We start from the raw sequence: 21,636 nt of genomic DNA, 5'->3' as shown, positions 1-21,636 counted from the left end.
AAGCGCATACCTCTAGTACATAAAAAAACTGAACATAATCTTGAAGTGGTCTTAAATTTTTTCCAGAGCTGTATCTTTTAGCGCTTTGCATAAGTTTAGTTCTGTTTATCAGAAAGTTACAGATCTCATCTCATATTAAAGTTTATACTTGTACAACAGATGTAAGTAATGATCCTGGCATTTTCCAATGACACTAAATATGATTATAATCATGTCAACTCGCATAAGAAGACTTTAATTGTGTATCTATGGTTGTTCCTAAGGTGACCGCTGCACTGTCAAAAATAACTTTCTTACTTAGTATCTTAGTCTGGTTTCAGTACAAAAAATTCTTAAATCAAGATGCATTTTGTTAATGAGCAAAATAAACTTAGAAAATTAGGGGCGTTTTCACATTAGCACTTTTGGTGCGCACCCGGGTTCGATTGACATCAGAGTTCGGTACATTTGGATGATTGTGAACGCTGTCTTCCGAACTCGGGTGCGCACCCGCGAAACGTACTCGAGTCTGCTTGAAAAGGGTGGTCTGGGGTCCGGTTCATGTGAACTCCAGATCAGTTCGCTGCTAATGTCAGCGCAATCCACCAAATCGCGGAAGTGAACCACTGTTAATTACGTATTATATGGAATGTCCCACCAAAACAGACGTGTGTGTTTGTGTGCGTGCACTTACCTTGACAACAAAATGCATAGAATGCTTGCTTGACTTTTGTTCTTATTTTTTAAACCTTTGGTTTTGTTTCAAAGAAATAATACAGAAACGCACTTGCGTCTATCTGGCCCAAACATACTAAAGTCGTTTCGATGACAACGGTCTGTCCGCCGACGTCAATTGCGGAGGCATTCAGAATTCATTTCTCTGCTTGGAGTTCGTCAATCACGCTTGTCGTCTTCTCGTTTCCAGCGGTTGCCAAGCAACATGAGAACGCGCCGGCTGCAGCTTGATGATGCAAGCGTACCGTGGTTCGGATAAAAAAATAATATGTGAACACAGTCCATGGGGGGCATGGGGAAGCAATCGAACTCGGGTTCGGACCAGGCAATCGCACCAAATGGGAAACCGTCCTAAGTCTAGTTTTTAAACAAAAAAATATCAGTTTTAAGAAAATGTGTTCCAATAAGAAGGAAAAAACTTTAAACTCTTAATTCTTACCCTAAAAATGCTTACCCTATTGGCAGTTTTTTTTAAGCACAAATGCACTTTAATTTAATATTTAATATAATTCAATATTTATTATTTTTATACTTTTTTCTTGCTCATCAAGAAAATACATTTTGATTTAAGAATTTTTAGATATTTGTACTGAAAACAAGACAAAAATACATCGTAAGAAAGTCATTTTTTGCAGTGTGTTAGAAGGAAGCAAACATACTTTGTATATCTATGTGCATAATTATTTCGTTTCTGTATTCACATCATGTGTCGTTTCATTAAATGATATACTTGAATACCTTATGTTTCTTCAACCCTCCTGGAAGCTCTCTGTGTGTGGAGATGTCTCTTCACTTTGATGGTGTTTCTCATTAATCTAGATCAGTGTTTCCCAATCCTGGTCCTCGAGGCCCCCCTTCCAGAATTTTTTTGATGTCTCCTTATTTAACACACTTATTTAACTCATCAGCTTGTTAGGGACACGACGTGTTTACCACTTTGGAAGGAGGCTGATAAGTTGAATCAGGTTGTTTTAAATAAGGAGACATCTAAAACTTTCTGGGAGGAGGGCCTTGAGGACCAGGATTGGGAAACTCTGCTCTAGATGATAATATGCGTGAACCATCTCTTGACAGATTTAAAGTATTTGTTTTTTTGGATATAAGCCACGTCTATAGTAATGTGTTGAGTCCGTAGCTGGGGTGAAAACAAACTGCAGCTGGCACATCGTATATCAGATGAGTTTACGAGCACAGTTTCTGCAGCCTTTAAACATCCAGATGTCTTAAAAGAAAACCTTAATGAAGACCATGTTTTCCTGATCATGCGTTGTGTTTTTTCTAGGATCTGTCATGTATAGACGAGCTGTCCAACACATCACTGTTCTCCTCACCCTCTGACTCTCTTTCTGAGTACCCCGAGCCCTCAGGATTTGGCATTGACAGCCTCGCACAGTTACCCACTGATGGTACTTCAGCACAGGGCTACTGGGATATACCTGGACACAGTCAGAGACAGCAGGTGATGTATCACAATAGACAATTGTTGCGTAGACACACTTGTAGTTGATATATGTGTATGGCTCACAATTTTTTTTATTATTTTCAACAGACCCTGGGTGTTTTTCCTAGTAAGCTGGATGGCATACTGTCCACACCAGTTTCTGGATTTAAGGTAGATTGGCTCTTCTATCTTCTTCGTCTAATATTTTACCTTGCGTTTCATCAACTTGAATCATGTTTTATTGTCTGGTCCCCATTTCCACAGGTTCCCCCGCCTTCACAGGACGAAGAGGAGGAGGATGAGGAAGACACAGAGGAGTTAGGGCACGCCGACACTTACGCTGAATATAAGCCATCCAAATGTAAATTTAATGTCATGAGGGCAGTATCCATCAAATATTGTCATTATATATATACATGACTGTGATTTTGTGGTAAATAACACTTGTTCACATGTGTCCAGCTACTATTGGAATCTCTCACCCTGACTTCGTGGTAGAGACGAACACGCTGTCCAGTGTCCCTCCTCCTGACATCACATACACCCTCTCCATTCCTCAGACGACCATAAACTCTGGCCTGCTGTCGGCACTGCAGCTGGAGGCCATCATATACGCCTGCCAGGTACCCAGACTCGTCCCTTTCTGCTTTTCTCTTTCCATTCTTTTTACTTTAGGTTCTTTCATTACAGACTTTTGTGTTCATTGTTAATGTATGAAGTTGCCTTTATGGTTTTGTTATTTAGCAACACGAGGTGATTCTTCAGAACGGTCAGCGAGCAGGATTTCTAATAGGAGATGGTGCCGGTGTCGGGAAGGGCCGTACCGTGGCTGGAATCATACTGGAGAATTTCCTAAAGGGACGGAAAAGAGCATTATGGTAACATTTCACTGTCGTTCACATCTTATGAGATTAATTTCTCATTCTAGTCTAACATATTACTACTAAATTTTTTTTAGGTTCAGTGTCTCAAATGACCTAAAGTTTGATGCTATGAGAGATCTCAACGACATTGATGCTCCCAACATCCCTGTTTTTGCTTTAAATAAGGTTTGTAATGTGATTCAATTAAAAGTATTTAAAAGTAAAAGTCAGTGATTTTGAGACACACGGCACATCTCTTAAACTTGATTTACAGTCGTGTGTTTTTTCTCTGACACAGATTAAATATGGTGATACGGCTACCTCAGAAGGCGTTTTGTTCGCCACATACTCGGCACTGATCGGAGAGAGCCAGGCTGGCGGGCAGCACCGCACCAGGCTCAAACAGATTCTAGATTGGTGTAAACCCAACTTTGATGGAGTTGTATCCTTGACTTGTCCATGGTTTTGTCATTTTAAATCAATAAGATATGAAAAGAGGTATCTGAAGTGCTCTTGATCCTTAACGTGTGACTGTCAGATTGTGTTTGATGAATGCCATAAAGCTAAAAACGCAACCTCCACCAAGATGGGTAAAGCGGTGCTTGATCTTCAGAGTAAACTTCCCCGGGCAAGAGTAGTGTATGCTAGTGCCACAGGTCAGTTCTGTTTTATCAAACTACACCTGTATGTGGTGTTCATGTGGCTTGTTTGATCTAAACTGTTTTTGATCATTATTCTGCAGGTGCTTCTGAGCCAAAGAATATGATCTACATGAGCCGACTGGGCATCTGGGGGCAGGGGACACCATTTAAAACATTTGATGACTTCTTGCATGCTATTGAAAAGAGGTCAGAGGTCACACTCATAGAATAGATCAGGGCTGTTTCTCAATATGCGTTCTTCAGCGATCTTGCGTCCTTGTGTCCTCGCTCTACGTCATCATTAACAGTCGAAGTTCAATTCTCAAGAACACAAGTACAGAGGACGCGTGAAAATACCCGGATGAGTTCTTGATATCGGGGATGCATCAAGTGCAGACTTGCGTGTTGAAATCTGGGGAGGTCACGTGACCAGCAGGAAGATCGCACACATCTCAATTCTCACAAGTGCGTTCTGTGTTCTCGCGACCTTCTGAGTTCGTTCTTCCAAGGTCGCCTTGCTAGACCAGTCTCCACGAGAACGCAAGTCCGTTCTTTGCGTTCTTAGAATTGAGAAACAGCCCAGGGCTCTCTTATGTCACAAAATAAAGATATTTACTGTACTGTTTTCTCCAACAAAAAAGACCAAGTGTAGTAATGGAATATATCTTTAACATCCCATGATCTGTTTTCCAGAGGTGTTGGTGCAATGGAGATTGTAGCCATGGATATGAAAGTGAGTGGCATGTATATTGCACGACAGCTGAGTTTTTCTGGTGTGTCCTTTCGTATAGAGGAGATAACTCTGGATGAAGAGTTTAAACTGGTGTACAACAGAGCAGCTAGGCTGGTGAGAGAAACACATACATACATAATGTTCTGTGAAATCCTTGACTATAAATCATAAACCTCTAGGGCTACAACAGCTAATCAATAAAATCGATATTAATCTAACGTTGTAAATTAGTTTAATTATCGATTAATTGGTCTGTGACGTCACATGCTCCAGCACCACAGTCGGATTGTGCAGACACACGTTTGCTTCATACAGCGCCAGCTGTGTGCTTGTAGCACATTTTCTTCATACAAGGCGAGCTGCACATTTTTCAGGCGCTTCTTCTTACCGCACAATGACAAAGCAAAAGCGAAATGAACTCGGGTTAATAAAGATTTCCTTTCATATAAGTGAGTTTGTATTTGTTTAATTGTGGTTGGGTTTTCATTGAAGTAGTATTGAACCTCAAACTAATCATCTGTTTTAAAGTAAGAAAGAAATCCAGGTTTTATTTCCGTAATAACACATGTATATCACTTTCGTATCATAGGGATTATTTATTTTGTTATTAAAGCAACACCAAAGAGTTTTTTTTTCTTGATGAGTGTTCATTCTCATCAAGGTCTAAACTTGAAGATTAAAATAAGTTTATTGATTTGTGACAAAATTTCCTCACCAGCACATCCCCGAAGACTCGATAAGTTTTGTTTATTATTATTTTGACATTTAAAGATGTTTTACTATTTAAAAGCGGCACAAACTTTTTTATTTAAGGCTTAAAATATCAAAACCAAAAAGATTATATTTTTATAAAAAGCTGTAGTAGTGTGTGGCTTTTACTTTTATTTGATTTGTCGATTAATCGAAAAATAATCGCCAGATTAATTGTTAGTTGCAGCCTTATAAACCTCTCAAGCACATTAAACAGTTTTGGCCAGTGGTTCACAACCTTTTTCACTTCAAGGCCCCCTTTTTGCCAACAGCAATATTTACTAGAGCTTGGACTTGACAGATGTTTTGTCGCTACTAAAATAGCCCCCCCCAAAAATTAGAAACATCTTGATTTTTGCTTGTTTTAGCTTATTTTAATGCTTGTTTTGTCCAACTTTTTTGAACCTGCCCCGGACCACTGATTGTGAAACCCTGGTTTAAGCACTCTTGTCAAAGCTCATGATAACATGTACTGATGATCTTCTTTAAAGCGTCAATCCATAACTTGATTTTTTAAATAAAAAAAAGCTGGTCATTTGATTTGATGAGATTTAGATATGAAAAGTTTGTGAATGTCTTTCTATAGTGGGCTGAAGCTCTGGAGTTGTTCACCATGGCTGCAGACACTTTGGGTTTGGTGTCCCGTAAGTCTTTGTGGGGTCAGTTCTGGTCGTCACATCAGAGGTTTTTTAAATATCTCTGCATCGCTGCTAAAGTTCGTCGTCTGGTGGAGCTCGCTGAGGCTGAGATGCAGCGCGGCAAGGTGAGGCGCTTATTCACAATGCTGCTCTTCTTCATCATCATACCTGATGAAAGATTTAGAAACTGGAACTGAAAAAGACTGTTTTCACTCATCTTTGTTTTAATAATAGTTTTAGTTAATAGGAAAACATAAAAATGTTGTTTGAAAAAATGAAAACCCTGTCCAGTGGCAGCACTTTTTAATTTAACTCGAGCACAAACGATTCAAATATTGATGACTGTGGCTCCGCCTTCTGTCCTGTGTCATTTTTCATCAGTGTGTCGTGATTGGCCTGCAGTCCACCGGAGAGGCTCGTACTCGTGAGGTCCTGGATGAGAACGATGGACATTTGGACCGATTCGTTTCTGCTGCTGAGTAAGTGTTTGTCCACTCACTGCCCGTCGTCTTAATGTTTCCAGTCATTCATATCTTCTCAACTGATTGTAGCTTATGTTGATGGTCCTGTCTCTTTAAAGCACTTCTTCCCTTATAGTCTCTCTCTCTCTCAGCATATAAAGTACTTTCAAACATCAAGGTATAAAAAATGATTAATCACGGTTCATATTAATGCCTGTTTATATCGATTCTGAATCGTAAAGGCGATATTATACACAGCTATTTCATGTACTTTGGCTCTTTGATTAGCAGGAAGTCCTTGTCAATCTAAATCACTGTTTTCGATTGAGTCGTTTATAACATGCATTTGAAAAATCAACACTCATAATCATTATAAATATTCTTTATTATCATGAAAATACCTGAAAAGGTTTGAAGAACAACAGCATAAATTTGCATGTAGGCATTTCCTGGATCTGCGTGTGTAATGGTTTTTCTTCTGCAGTGCATATTGAGTTTATCGTCTCAGCCCTAGTATAAAGATTTAAAACTGCATTGACAGATTTGAGAGATCAAAGGGGTTTATTTGTGCTTGAAGTGTGAATGTATATTTAAGAGTGTGTGTACATTTCTGTTTCTTACACAGATATCGATGTGTGTTTGCGTTTGCTTTTTATTTGCAACTTTGGATTAATAACGTTTGTGATTACAGGGCTCCAGACTGCCACCAAATTTTGAGAGTGTGCCACTGATTTTAACATCCAGTTGCACATGTCTGACCAGTAAATTTGACCTTTTTTTGTGATGTGACACTGAAACAGCACATTGTACTTTCAGCATCTATCAAGTATTTATTAGTAATACAGTGGAAATAAGTAGAAATATGATTATTTGTTTAGCATGTTGATTTACGATGTGTGCCCCTAAATTTTCTGGTTGTGCCCCTAAAATTTTCAGTTGGGGGCCACTGTGCTCCTAGTGAAAAAAGTTAGTCTGGTGCCCTGGATTATTGTCCATAAGTGCAAATCCCAGCATTCATAGCTTGGCAGTAGAAGCTTCATTTTTCTTTGTGCAATCAGTGACATTGTTTTATAGGGCTGGGTCGATTAATTGTGCAAATGCACATTTTCTCAATAAAGGAATTTTAATGAAATGCTGTGAAATTCCAAAAGCCAGAGGGCGCTCTCATGCAAAAAATCAATTTGTCCCGCAGGAAAAAGACGATTACAAACGCTATTCCTGAAAAAGTCTATAAGCATATTTATTTCGCTGTTTTCAAATAGTTTCGGGTACTTTCATGAATTGAATGATTGTGTTTTTAAATGCACATTATTAACGACTCAAACTCATAGTGACTCACAGAATCGGAGACAGATATTTTTAATTGGAAACGCAATGCATCGTCACAGCCCTATTGTTTTATTATTTTAATAAAAATATAATTTGTGATTGGATATTCAAATACTACGGGCAGGTGTTTAGGCCACTAATAACATTAGATCGTCTGTAATTATTGTCTTAAAGTGAAAGTGAGCTGGTTTAAAATGTGTGCCTCTTTATTTTCCATAGGGGTGTTTTCCACTCGCTAGTTCAAAAACACTTTCCAACAGAGAAAAGAGAGAAAACTGCCACCAATAAGAGGAAACGTGAGTTGCGTTTTTATTAAACAATATTTTGATGATCTGTGTGTGTGTATCTAATGAATCTGGTTTGGTATAAGAATCATGGTCTTATTGTTTTCTACAGGAAAACCCAAGAGTCGGCCTTTAAAACTTCCAAAGCACTGTGTTGAAATGGGCGGCGTTATTAAAATCAGTGATGATTCAGACTCTGATTCAGATGACATTGACAGTGAATCAAACTCCTCTCCTGAATCACTACAAGATAATGACGATGTGATTTTTGTCAACCACATTAATGGACCTACAGGTAGAGTAACGGTTAAACTTCACATAACATCACAATCCACCCTGTTTTTTTTATTAACCATACAGTATTCTTGCTTTTGTGAATCATTTATTATTACAGAGAGGAAAAATGTTTCTTATTATAATTGTGTTTATAAATGTGTTCATATTATTATGAGCCCTATCCCCATAGTAATACTGCCAAATTACTGTCAAATGACCACAAAGACCTTTTGTGTAAATGCACACATGTGCTGTTCACACAGTCAGTGTTGTTTTACCATTTACTCATTAATATACCAATAAACTCTGTGATGTCATTAAACATTTACTATGGCAAAGGCATGAAATCTAAGTCTTGTAAAATTAGCCCACGTTCAGATTATTTACATTTTACAAACAGCTGATAAGTTTAGTCATGAACAACTTACATTATTTACATCAAGTCCCACTCGTGCACATTTCAGCCACTAATCCAGTAATGCATAAATGTTTTCTGTATCGCCCATCACTGCTTGAATTCTGCTGCCATTTCTGCTGATTTCAGATCAGCCATCATTGCGTACGTCACTTCACAGGAGTGAATGCAAATGGAAAATGATCATGGGGAATATTTAGCTGTCTGGAAATCACCCCAGTACTCATTCCTGTAAATTAATACCTGAACTAAGCAGTGATTTAATAAGCAGTCAGTCCACATACATACAGCTCTAGACATCTAAACTTCACAGGGTTTATTAAAACCTCTTCCAGATCAGATCTGCTCAAGTATATGTGTGTGTGTTTGTTTGTGTGTTCAGCTAAACTAGAAGAACTGAAGCAGAGGCTGCTGGGTAAAATATCTGAGCTGGGTAAAGAGCTGCCACTCAACACACTTGATGAACTGATTGACAGGTTTGGAGGACCAGAGAGAGTTTCTGAGGTGAGGAATTGCTGAATGTCTGTCATTAAATTACAGTTTTATAATGTCATACACTGGCTTAGAACAGCTGTAGGGGTGAGCGGGGCAGAAACTAACGCGGGGTTAATTGAAACACGACTACTTTATATATTTCTACAGGGCTGATCAATCTGTGCTTTTGGTCTTTATCTCTTACTGTCAGAAGATCTTCTGTGAATTTGTGAAAATTTTTGATGTGTTTTAAGTTAAGATATTGAACAAAAAGTGTTTTGGAGGCATGAAAGTACATTTCTTCATCTTATGTTTTTTTTTATTTCTGAGTTGTGTGTGTAAGTCACCAAATCCAACCTTATATTATTTTAATCACTGTCTTGTTACCTAAAACATAACCTAATTTTGAAACATGTCAGCAACTCCTAGTAACTGATAGCTGAGATTGAAAACATTTTTACACAGTGGGGTTAGTTGTCACACAGTCTCAGGTATACAATGATAATGAAATGAAAACAATGTAAATACAATTCATCAAAATGATAACTGTTAATACAATATCAGGGGAAATAACTCACTAGTATGATTTTTTTGTCCTAAATAGCATAATAGACGGATGTTTAGATGATGGGTGGATGAAGGTGTTGGATATCTATTTATTATAGGCAGATATAAACAATATCCACATTTAATATATAGACAGAATTTGATTGAATTATTTGTGTTAAAAAATGATTCATTTAACTTAAATATTTTTGAATGATAGAGACAAAGACAAAAAGCTTAAGTTTGTGCCCCGCTCTCCCCTTTATTAAACATCAGAAATCTGCTCGGATTGGCTTTTATTGTGTCACAGCAAACATAATTCTCACTTTTGTGAACAAGAAACTGACACTAGTGCCTGGTTAGGACAGTGTAATGTATTTTGTCAATCATTAAAGCTTTAAAAGCATTATAGGTGTGGTTTCCCGGACAGGGTTTAGATGAATCCAGGACTAGGCCTTAGTTATTTTAGGACATTTAAGGACTTTTTACAAGCAAACCTTAAAAAAACTAGTGGTGTGCGTCTTGAGACAAAACAATGGCACTGATATGTGTTAAGATACATCAGTGCAAGGTGTTTTAAAATGAAAGTAGCTCAAACATGCATTTTAGTCTGAGACTAGGATAAGCCCTTTCAGGAAACAACCCCTTAAAGCATCACATTATAATTGGCTTGTTAGATATTCACACTAAAGCAAACTGTGATCTGATTGGCCGGAAATCAGGGTTTAATCTGTCCACTAGGGAGGCATTTAATGTTCACATATACACATCTGTGCTAAGGTTTGTGAGGTTTATTAGCCACAGGGAAAAATCAGCCGTGATTGGTCGCTTTACATCTCAAGTTTACATTTTTTTGGCCAGAATAGACTTCAATAGACAGGAATGGCAATTAAAAGATCTTACTACTGCTCATTTTATAACATTTGCTGTTAACGTGCACAACTAAAACAAGTACATATGTGTTTGTATGTAGATGACCGGGCGTAAGGGCCGTGTTGTGCGGCGTCCTGACGGTAGCGTGCGATACGAGACCAGAGCCGAACAAGGCCTGACCATCGACAATGTCAACATCAGAGAGAAAGAGAGATTCATGACAGGAGAAAAGGTGATGATCTCTGATGAACCTGCACAACACAAAGAAAAGAAACTGATGAAGTAAACTTGTTAGCAGATTAATCTCAAAGCACATGTAGTAAACAATTTAGTTTTTTGCTTTCCTAGTTCTGGAAAATTCCCTGAACATATAAAGCAGCGTTCAGATATGTGTTGACTGATGTTGTTTGTCTCTGTGTCTTTCAGCTTATAGCCATCATCTCTGAGGCTGCTAGCTCGGGCATCTCTCTACAGGCAGATAAACGTGTACAGAACCGCAGGAGACGAGTTCACATGACACTAGAGCTGCCGTGGAGCGCCGACCGGGCCATACAGCAGTTCGGTGAGCGTTGCTTTTGTTTCTCCCTGTTTGTGAAGAGACTTTGCCGGTCACTAATGTTGTGTGTGTGTTTGTGTATCAGGTCGAACACATCGCTCTAATCAGGTTACCGCTCCGGAGTATATCTTCCTCATCTCAGAGCTGGCGGGAGAGAGACGCTTCGCTTCTATTGTTGCCAAGAGGCTGGAGAGTCTGGTAAGATCTCGCACATACGTTCAGCAGCTCATCTACACGGGGTCTCATTCATTAAGCATACGTACGCATGAATTTGTGTGTGAAATGTACTTATGGAAGTTTTCAAGAACAAACTTGGGGGGGGGGCAAGTTAGATGGTTTTCCAGGGGAAGTGCCCATAAAAGGAATATGGGGTCACTGATAAGTAACGGATACCCATAATTAAAAAAACTTTCAGGAAACAGGAGGCGTGAGTTTGGCCCAGAAATACTTTTTTGACACTTTGCATTTGTTTATAATGAGGATTAAGAACTCTTTAACTGTGTTAATAAGTCAAAATGCATGAAATAGCATTAAACTCCCACGTTAAGGTACAAAATTGACCTAAAGAATAACATAATGTAACATGATTTGATTCAGGTGTGTTAAATACGGGAGACATACAAAATGTGCAGAGCAGTGGGCCTCCAGGAACAGTGTTGAGAACCACTCAACACTGAGCAGTGGTTCTCAACGTTATTCCTGGAGGCCCACTGCTCTGCACATTTTGTATGTCTCCCGTATTTAACACACCTGAATCAAATCATCAGCTTATTAGAAGGGATCTCCATGAACTGAACTGAGTCTGTCAGATAAAAGAGACATAGAAAATATTCAGAGCAGTGGGCCTGTAGGAACAGAGTTGAGAACCACTGATCTAGAGGACACCAGTGTGCTGTTTGTTGAAATATGACAGTGTTAAGTTTGAAGTGTTGTGTGTTTTGTCCTGTAGGGAGCGTTGACTCACGGTGATCGGCGAGCCACTGAGTCCAGAGACCTGAGCCAGTATAACTTTGAGAACAAAGTAAGAAGATATTTCCCTCTTATCAATGCTCATTATTTAATGAACTTTCTCTTTATTGATGAAGCGTCTGTCCTTCTGTCTCAGTACGGCAGCAAAGCGCTGGATAAGATCACTAAAGCCATCCTGGGACACATTGACAATAAAGTTCCTCCACCCAAGGGTTATCCTGGAGGAGATCTCATGTTCTTCAGAGGTAACGTCTCCATGTTGAGCTCATACTAACACAACTAATCTAAAGTATTCAATCATTTATTCTCTAGATCATGATTCATTTTACAGTAGTGTGCTGAGATGTGCATTAGTGATTAACTTGATTTAGGACCCAACATTTGTACCATTGTTACTCATTCTGTCAAGATATTTTTATTTTCTTTACATTTATCAAAAACTACTTTATGTAGGTGGTTTATAAATAAATGTTTAATAATGTTCACAGTACAGGGCAGTTTAATTTAGAGATGCACTTAAATTTCTGCCAAAACCGTCACTATTGGTATTCGTCCCCTTCTCAGATTTCAGTCTCACTGCAGGCGTTATCACAGCGAAGCGAAGGCTGTGTGTGAATACTTCAAATGACACAATTTCTGTGTGATGCTCTGTTGCCCGTGATTGTTGCAGATCACATGCATTGACTTGTGCATTCAATTAATGAAACTATAAAGTCTAATATTAAAACAATTACACAAAACTTTTTTATGAAGTAATTTCGGGATTTGGTTTTCACCCAAGTGCATCCAGAATTTTCAGTTTTGGCCCAGAATTTGGTGCATCACCAGTTTTTTTTAGATGGTTGTCAGAAGTTCAAACCTTATATAATATAAAAATATTGTAAAATGATTGTAATTGTAAATCTATTGTATGTGTGTTAGATGTGAAGAAAGGTATGATCGATGTTGGGATCTTCTGTAAGGAACCTCGTCTCAGTCTGAACACAGAGAAAGGTAAAAGTCTCAGAGCGAATCACAGTTTTCAGTCTTGAATCAGATGATTAATCAGAATTGAGACATTTATAAGTTTGTTGTCTTGATTTTATATCTTGTGTTTTATGATTGTGGGAAGTTCAGTTCATTTATAACTTTGAGCTCTGTGTTGAAATGTGATTGCTAAACATCAGTTTCTGGAGAAAATTAATTTTGAAAATGATTTTTAATTTGATTAATTGAAATGAAATGCTTGTTTATTGTTTTATTAACTGAGTTCTTCTGTCACAGACTGCACCATCACCAAATTTATGAACCGGATTTTGGGTTTGGAGGTCCATAAGCAGAACTTTCTGTTTCAATACTTCTCTGACAACTTTGATTATCTCATCAACAAGGATAAAAAAGAGGGAAAATATGACATGGGAATACTGGGTACGGACCTAAAAAAGTGCTGTAATTATTTATGTGTGTTGTAATAGCAGAGATGAAAGTGTGTTTATGTGAGACTGAGATGTTTTGTGTGATCAGATCTCGCTCCTGGTAATGATGAGATTCATGAGGAAACCCAAGAGAAGTTTCTGACCCCGGGTAACCCTCAGGAGGGTCAGGTGATCCTATATAAGGTACATCACTGCTCATTTATTTCTAGTCTTTCACTAATGCTAGCTCATTTTTTATGACTGCTGTTTTAGGTGATTGTAATGTTTTCGAAACACAAACGCTGGTCTGGGAATGAAATGGTTTGAGTTTTTATTTGTGAAACGTCTTGATGTTGTTTATAGATCAGTGTGGATCGGGGAATGCCCTGGGATGAGGCCTGCAGTAAAGCTGAGAAACTGGCTGGAGATTATGAAGGGTTTTATCTTTCAAATAAGGTACGTTACACACATCTGACAGGATATATCTGCTTTTATGTTTAGTGTTTGAGAGGCAGGGGGTTAAAATGGCCTGTCACCATCACTCTTGTTTATTTTAATACTCTTAATGTATGTATGTATGTATGTGTTTGTCTTCAGTTACGTGGGAGCCAGCCGTGTGTCCTGCTTGCCGAACAGGGTCGTGGACGAAACCTCATCTTATATAAACCCAACATCGGTAAACAGGCCCATCCTGAGAATCTAGACAATCTCCTCCTGAGATACTACAAGGTAAGATGACAAACAGACAATCTGCTGCAAAATACAACACATATTACATCATAAACATACAGTCAGCTCCATAAATATTAGAACAGAGGCACATTTTGTGTTATTTTAGCTGTTTACCAACATTTATTCCAGTTACAGTCACATAATGAGTATTGTCTTAAAGTGCACACTCTCAGATTTACTTAAAGATTACCGTATTTTCCGGACTATAAGTCACACTTTTTTCATAGTTTCGCTGGTCCTGCAACTTCTAGTCAGGTGCGCCTTGTAAGTCAGTATGAATTAATTTTGACACTTATGAACCAAGAGAAAGCATTACCATCTACAGCCATGATAGTCCTGCTCCTGTATTTATGTAATTCAATGAATTCAGTGATGTTGAATGAGTTTGGGAGCTTGGTGAACTAGATGCTCGTTGGTTTGTTGTGTTAATTTAGAGTTTAGACTATTCAACCTTCCAGGTAAGTTCTGTATGCTATGGTTTATTGTTTAAATAACTGATAATATTACTTTAAACTACATTCAGCCTGCTATTCTGTCTGCTTTTGTTTAGTTGAATAACTTGCCTTTCCAGATTAAATGTCTGCTCTTCGGCTTGGATTTTGTGAAATAATTTTCTAAATAAATACGATGTAAAGTCCACTGTGACTTATATATGTTATTTCGTCTTCATGACACTGGGAGTCTGGGAAATATGGTATTCACATCCAGTGTCTGAAGTGTTTAGGAATTACAGCCGTTTAATATGTAGCTCCTCCTTTTTAAAGCGGTCAAAGATAATGGGACAGTTTACTCATAAGCTGTTTTATGGACTGGTATTGTCTATTTGTTAAATAATTTCCTCATGAATGACAGATGTTAAAGGTCAGGAGTCAATTTTAAATGTGCCATTTGCATTTAAAAGCTGTGGCTGTGAACCCACATCATGTGATTCATGGAGATCTCAATGCAAATGATACAGACCAGTTTTAAAAACACAACAAATCTATTAATCAGACAAGAGGAATATTAGTAATGGCCAGATCAACAATTTGGTACATCCTGACTAAAACAACAACACACTGGTGAGCTCGGCAACAAAACGTACATCCTGTACGTCTATTTAAGATAAGATAATAATGGTGGATGATGGGATGATGGTGTTATCCTCTCTATCCTCTGTGTGATTATCACTCGTGTGAAATGAGAAGTGATTTGCCTGTGATTTGGTGCATTTCTCAGTGATTTTCCAAAACCTGACGGCGAGTCAAAGTTGGGGCTAAAATCTTGCAGTTTAAACTCGACATAATTATACACAATTTGTAGAAGAACTGTACACATACATGTATGATGTGTGTCTGTTTAAATGTCATTAGGGGTCAAGCCCAGAATGGGCGAAGACCCCTATTGTATCCGTTAGTTTTCTTATTATTCTTCCGTCTTCTTCTTCTTCTTCCGCCATTGCGGTCTATGGCAGCCCATAGCAGGGTACATAGGAAAGTTATGAAGTTTGGCACACTGACAGAGGACAGTCCAAAAAGTCTCTACAGCAAATTTGGAGTCTTAATCTCTAACCCGCTAGCGCCACCAACAGTCCAAAGTTGCACTTATGTTTTTGCTTATAACTTCTGATCCATAAGTCCTATAAACATAATTCTTGTTTCCTCTGATTCCTTGGCTCAAGACGATTCGATTTGACCCTATGACGTTTTCCGCCATTTTGAATTATTTGGAAAACCTACTTTTGCAAACTCGTCCTAGAGTTTTTACCCGATTGCCACGAAAATCAGTATGCAGCATCTATTCACACTCAAGGCAAAAAGTTATTAAAAGAATTTCGATAAACCAATCCGTTGTCGTATAGCGCGTCAACAAATTTTACGTAGAGCGCAAAAAACAGGTTTTAGTGTGTATCTTCGCCAATCTTATGTCTATTGACGCCACACTTGGTAGTTGTGATGCCAGTGAGAATCTGAGGGGGCATGCAGTTTCGTCACAGCGCCACCTAGTGGTCATACGAATGCTGTACATGCTTATAACTTTGGCTGTGATCAACGTATTTTCACAGGACTTGATTTTTTAGAGTACTGAATAGTTGCCAAGTCCAACGATACCAAACATGCCAGAATTCGCCTTACGGTTAGCCCTGTGCAGCAAAATAGCACTTAAAAAACACACGCAAATATCTCCGCGAGCGTTTTTCCGATTGACTCGAAAACACCATAGGAAGAACATTGCATTACCTTCTGAACAAAAAACTCTATTGGCCCTATGTTAATATTTTGATCAGAAATGGCCTAAATTTGCGAAAAACTAAAAATTACCTTCAAATTTTGTGTTTTTTACACTTAAATGGTTATAACTCCGCAACAAAATGGAATTTTTTCACCAGATTTGATACGCTGATGTACGACCACAGTCTGAGGCTACACAAAAAAATTGTATGCTTGCACCACTAGTTGGCCTTATAATTGAACAAAACCTTTTAAATCAAGCCACCCTATGGTCATACAACTGTTTCTTCACTAAACTAAAGTGTATAGTCATAAAACTAGCTAGATGTAACACAGTAATGACCTGAGGTTGCATGCACAATTTTATCATTGCGCCACCTACTGGTTTTGAGAGAGAATATGGCATTTTAGCCTAAAACTACTGCAACAACACATCTAAAACCATGAGTCATCATGGATTCTTCATTTTATGGCTTTGACTATAATCACTGGTGGTTGCCAATTCACTCCCTAGCAACCAATGAGAATACCTTATCAACCGTTTTTGCAAGAGCTTTTTCTCTGCATCAGAACATCGCAGAGACATGGGGGTGGTCTCTTTTGACTCATTAACACCACTGTAACATTTTGTGAGCTGAGTATTGCCACTGCAAGCACCACTCATTTTTACTTCAGCGTTCTAGTTATCAATGCTTGTCGAAAGAGAGGGAGAGATTTCACTAAATGAGAACACAGCTTTTTTGCTGATAACTGTTAGATTGTTTTGTCTGAAATCAAGAGATTTTCCTAGGTTCTTTAAACTGCTCATCCGAAGTCAACTTTACTTTCTGCTGTGCCCTTTTTGGCTTGACCCCGGTGATTGCTGCTTGCAGCTATATTTTTCATCTATTTTTGTTAGTTTGATAGTGTGTGAAGTATTTTGTTAACAGTGTTGTATAAGATGCTGTAGATGTGTAGTTGTACTCAGTTATTGTGCAGTGACGTCTAGTGGCTGATGGGAAATGTGTCAGTAACACAGATGTTGTGCTGTTTCTCTCTTTCTCTGTCTTAAAGGTGACGCCTGATGAAGCCAAACATTATTGGGAGAGTCAGTTTGTCTTTTCTTTCACTAACTGCAGCCACGCCAACTGGTGAGATCTTCTGTGTGTTTGTGTGCATGTGGGAATAAATATGTCCTCAGAAAAATAAATGTTTTCATTGCAGACATTTATACAAACCCTCTTTTGTAGGTTTGTTGTAGAAATGCATTTGTCTGACTCAAATCTGCCTGATGCGTTGAATGATTTGTGTGTTTATTGTAGGAAGGGTAAGTGTAAGCAGATCGAGCAGGGTCAAGAGTGTTTTTTGGGGATGCGTCTCAGACAGTATCACATGTTGTGTGGCGCTCTGCTGAGGGTTTGGAAGCGAGTTTCTGACATCGTCTCTGACGTCACCAACTCCAGCATCCTGCAGATTGTACGTCTCAAAACTAAACAGAACAGCAAACAAGTCGGTAGGTTTCCTTGCATACATGGCATCATATTCAGAGACTAATGCTGATACATAGAGAGCACATGGTGAAGATAAAGTACTGATGGATGATCTTCCATTTCTTACATTTTGTGATAAAAACAAACAAACATGTTATACCCAACACTAAGAGTCTTGTGTCTCTCTTAGGTATAAAGATCCCAGAGAACTGTGTGTCCCGCGTGCGTGCCGAGCTCTCTCGGATGGACGAGGAAGTAAAGAAAGCACGCAGGGAGAGAGAACGGTTAGCTAATGAGCAGCGTCTTCGACAGCAGATGATCAACGCCCGAAAGCTATACGCCAACCCGTCCCAGTCCCTTTCAAAACAACTTCTTTACACACAATCCCGCCTGCCTCCGGTACAGCTGCCAAAGAAAGAGTCCATCAATGAGGTCTTGGATCTGACCATCAGCCCGTGCCCTTCCCCAGACATTAAAACCCCCAGGTCAGACGCAGGGATCAGCCTGAACGGCGTGTCCCTGAACGGAGGGATCGCGGGCGGGAAAGGGCGTCCTTCTGCGGTTGCTCCGGAGACATTTGACCTGGAAGAACTCATCTCTCTGGAGAGGCACAGGCCAGCGGCAGTGAACCCAAACATGAGGATCTCATCGTCGTCTCACGGTACCCTCGGTGTGTTGAGACAGCCGCCGGCGCAGCAGCAGCACGTTCAGACGCTAAAGCAGAGTCATTCTGCGCTAGGTGTGTTGACTCAACAGCACTCGCAGCAGAGCGTTCAGGGCTCGACAAGTTACGGCGCGCTTCTGTCGCAGCTACACGGAGGGCAGGAGATGTCGCTCATGATGCAACGTCTCGCTCAGATTCGCCAGCGATCCGGTGCGCCGCCACAATCTACACGCCTACAGCAGAGTACTACACACGCAAACATGCTGACAAACACACTTGGCACACACGCGCTGGGGTTAAAACGACCCATGCAGTCGCACAGGAGCGAACAACACCCGCAGCTTCCTTCAGGCAGATCTCTGCAGCCGCAACTCTCGCAGTCACACGCCGTCAACAGTCAGTCTGCTCCTGAAAGAGGAGCCAATCAGAGCAATGGCTTCGATTTTGACTCTTTGGACTTCGGTTGCCCTTCGCCGCAGTACCCGTTCGCCTCGCAGGCCCCGTCGTCGTCCTCCACCCCTCCTCTGCCTTATTCTTCCTCCCTCTTTACTTCTGTTCCTCTAAACTCCTCGATGTCAGACTCTAGCTCCTCCTCCTCGCACTTCACGCCGTCTTCATCCGAACAGTCGCAACTTCTGTTGCCCAACGGCCACTGCAGTATGGACGCCCTGGACGTGCGCGAGACGCTGGATCACATGATCCACGGAGGCCCCTCGGATCACCGTCAGTCCGTCATTCAGTTCAGATCCGTGGACTGGGACGCCACCTAGAGGTTTAATTTCTGGCATTCAGACGTTCATCATCATGTGTTATTTGGGTTTATGAGGGTCTGTTTGTTTGTTTATTTCATGTCATTCTCAGTCCATAAGCTAGCTCTGGGAAAGTTTTGGTTTGCAGACGTTCAGTAAAGACAGCTGTGTGTCTTATTTAAAGCGATTGAACCGGAGAGTTCAGAAAGAAAGGTAAAGTAAATGTTTATTTATTCAGATGTCTCCACACGCCGTGATGTTTCCTGTTGTTTGTTTCCGTTTCCTATCAGAGGAGGTTCGTCTGCCTCTTTTGTTCATCAGTGCCTTGATCTTTTGTGTATGTGTGTGTATTTCTCTAAACAGAGTAGTGCTATATTATTTATTTTCATGTACTGACTGTATGATTTCATAACTGCTGTCTAAACCCTGTGAATATTTCTCCTCATCTTCTGCATTTCAATAATCTGAACACAAAGACGGATCTTTCACGATATATATCGGCTGCAAACGTGTCGTCGGTACACCTGTGTGCTCTGTGTAATTTCTCAGGTATGGTATAGACTCATCACTGTCCAGACTAATGGTTATTTTATAAAATATTATACTGAGGATGGATCTTGGGGAATTGGAAGCCAAATTATTTATTATGAGATCTTAAGAAATTGTGAAGAGACTTCTCTGAACCACTGGACCTCGACGTCTTTCTGCAGTGAGACTTGGCAATAAAAACCAAATGAATTATATTCATATATACAGTATGTGCGTATATAAATATATATAAATATAAATGAATAAAATGCTGCCCCATGAACAACTTGAGGCTCACAGATCATGAGGTTCAAGCGATTATCTTTATATCTGTCGACAGTAATATTTTTGTGTTTTAAGAATCTTATATTTGTTAAGATAACCCGGGGAAAAATGTTTTTGTTTGTTTGTTTGTAAGAGATCACCTGTATGAGGTCAATGTTTGTTTTTCTTTTGGTCTTGTATTCTCATGTAGTTGGAATGAAAGCAGATGTGTTGATGTCTTTGATATTGCTGTATTATTATTATTATTATTATTATTGTTGCTATTTATATCCGAGGGACATTTTTAGTAGAGGTAGAATTGGTTATAATCACGTGTAGAAGTTCAAACACTTTTAGTCTCGTCAGGGCTTCATTTTTGTTTTCCTGCTCCCAAAAATCCAGAAGGAGAGGCTGTGAGTAAAATGACTGCGCTGCTGTCTAACTCCGATCTTTCGTTTCTCTCGACTTTTAATTCCCATCACACCAAAGGTTTTCTGTGCAGTCTCCACATGGTCGCGTTTAATCTCAGGAATAGAGAGATGTGTGATATTGACTACTGTATTTTACAAGGCCTGGCTATCGTATTCTAGACTAAATGCAGATTTAAGTATTACCACAAGATCTCCTGTTATAAAACCATACGATCAGTTTGAGATTTAGGCCAATATCACATGAAGGAAACATCGCTTCAGATCTCTCACTGGCCAGATTCACGTTTCTGAGTTTCTGTTGGTGTTAAGAAATGAAATGACAAGTAAAGACTTTAATAATAACTAACTAAACATTTATTAAACCTGCTACTGATCAGATGTATTATTATTGATGTTGATCTTCTTATGTTATGTTCTTGTTTCCAGTTAGATTTCTGTTCAGCACTTTTACTTTCAGCTTCTTTGTTTTATCTCAATATTTATACGTTTAGATGGAGCTGTAAATATTGTAAACAAATGTGCCTTTTGACTCGTTCTGAACGTTTTCTACATTTAACAGAAGGAATATATTGTACTGCAATATCAGTTTTGTTAACAAACAATAAAATTTTAAGAGTTTGTTCAAATGTATCAGTCATTGTGATTTTATTGATTCCTGAAGCTCAGTGGATCTCAAACGCTTTGACTTTGGGGGCTTCGTTGTCCTACAACAATAAAAACACCAAAACTCCAGACTAGAAAGCTGTATAGGCATTAAATTAACAAAATTAAAACAGGTATTGTTTCAATTAGTGCAAACTTGTGTCTTGGTATAAGCACCTTTTGTATTATTGCTTCCTTATGAAACATCACTTTTATTGTTTCCTAATCTTTGTAAGTCGCTTTGGATAAAAGCATCTGCTAAATGCCTAAATGCAAATTAACCAAACACCTAAGAAATATCTGGATATGTATTTGTTTTATATTTTATTAATGCTTCATGCTAGGTTCAGGTTGAAAGAAACACAGTTTTGGCTCAAGGGTGATGGGTTTGATTTCTAGGGAAGATTCATTACTTATAAATCCTAAAATATGATTATAATCTGCTGGATGGTGCATTGGGAAAATATTCACAGCGCTTTATTTTTGTACACATTTTGGTAGGTTACATCTTTAAAAAAGTCCAAAATGGATTAAATGCATTATTTTCCTCAATATTCTACAAACAATACCCCATAATGAAAACACAAAGG

The 21,636-nt window shown here is 39.0% G+C and overlaps 1 protein-coding gene across 1 annotated transcript in view; it reads left to right on the top strand.

Annotated features, from left to right (window-relative positions):
• sbno2a (strawberry notch homolog 2a) overlaps positions 1-21,024 on the top strand; it is a 32,579-nt gene extending 11,555 nt beyond the window's left edge. Inside the window, exons 5-32 of the mRNA XM_065271287.1 lie at positions 1,997-2,173; positions 2,264-2,326; positions 2,420-2,516; positions 2,618-2,778; positions 2,900-3,033; positions 3,114-3,204; positions 3,317-3,460; positions 3,557-3,674; positions 3,761-3,866; positions 4,353-4,506; positions 5,729-5,905; positions 6,162-6,259; positions 7,790-7,866; positions 7,967-8,149; positions 8,928-9,049; positions 10,539-10,670; positions 10,865-11,000; positions 11,080-11,192; positions 11,944-12,015; positions 12,100-12,208; positions 12,885-12,956; positions 13,227-13,370; positions 13,467-13,561; positions 13,721-13,813; positions 13,955-14,086; positions 17,353-17,429; positions 17,601-17,791; positions 17,959-21,024. Coding sequence (XP_065127359.1) covers positions 1,997-2,173; positions 2,264-2,326; positions 2,420-2,516; positions 2,618-2,778; positions 2,900-3,033; positions 3,114-3,204; positions 3,317-3,460; positions 3,557-3,674; positions 3,761-3,866; positions 4,353-4,506; positions 5,729-5,905; positions 6,162-6,259; positions 7,790-7,866; positions 7,967-8,149; positions 8,928-9,049; positions 10,539-10,670; positions 10,865-11,000; positions 11,080-11,192; positions 11,944-12,015; positions 12,100-12,208; positions 12,885-12,956; positions 13,227-13,370; positions 13,467-13,561; positions 13,721-13,813; positions 13,955-14,086; positions 17,353-17,429; positions 17,601-17,791; positions 17,959-19,202 — 4,512 coding nt within the window. The 3' untranslated portion in view covers positions 19,203-21,024. The remainder of the gene's footprint in view (positions 1-1,996; positions 2,174-2,263; positions 2,327-2,419; positions 2,517-2,617; positions 2,779-2,899; positions 3,034-3,113; positions 3,205-3,316; positions 3,461-3,556; positions 3,675-3,760; positions 3,867-4,352; positions 4,507-5,728; positions 5,906-6,161; positions 6,260-7,789; positions 7,867-7,966; positions 8,150-8,927; positions 9,050-10,538; positions 10,671-10,864; positions 11,001-11,079; positions 11,193-11,943; positions 12,016-12,099; positions 12,209-12,884; positions 12,957-13,226; positions 13,371-13,466; positions 13,562-13,720; positions 13,814-13,954; positions 14,087-17,352; positions 17,430-17,600; positions 17,792-17,958) is intronic.
• Positions 21,025-21,636: the final 612 nt, after the last annotated feature.

Source organism: Paramisgurnus dabryanus, chromosome 6, assembly GCF_030506205.2.
Source record: "Paramisgurnus dabryanus chromosome 6, PD_genome_1.1, whole genome shotgun sequence".
Lineage (NCBI taxonomy): Eukaryota > Metazoa > Chordata > Actinopteri > Cypriniformes > Cobitidae > Paramisgurnus > Paramisgurnus dabryanus.
This window is presented reverse-complemented; position numbering and strand designations above follow the sequence as displayed.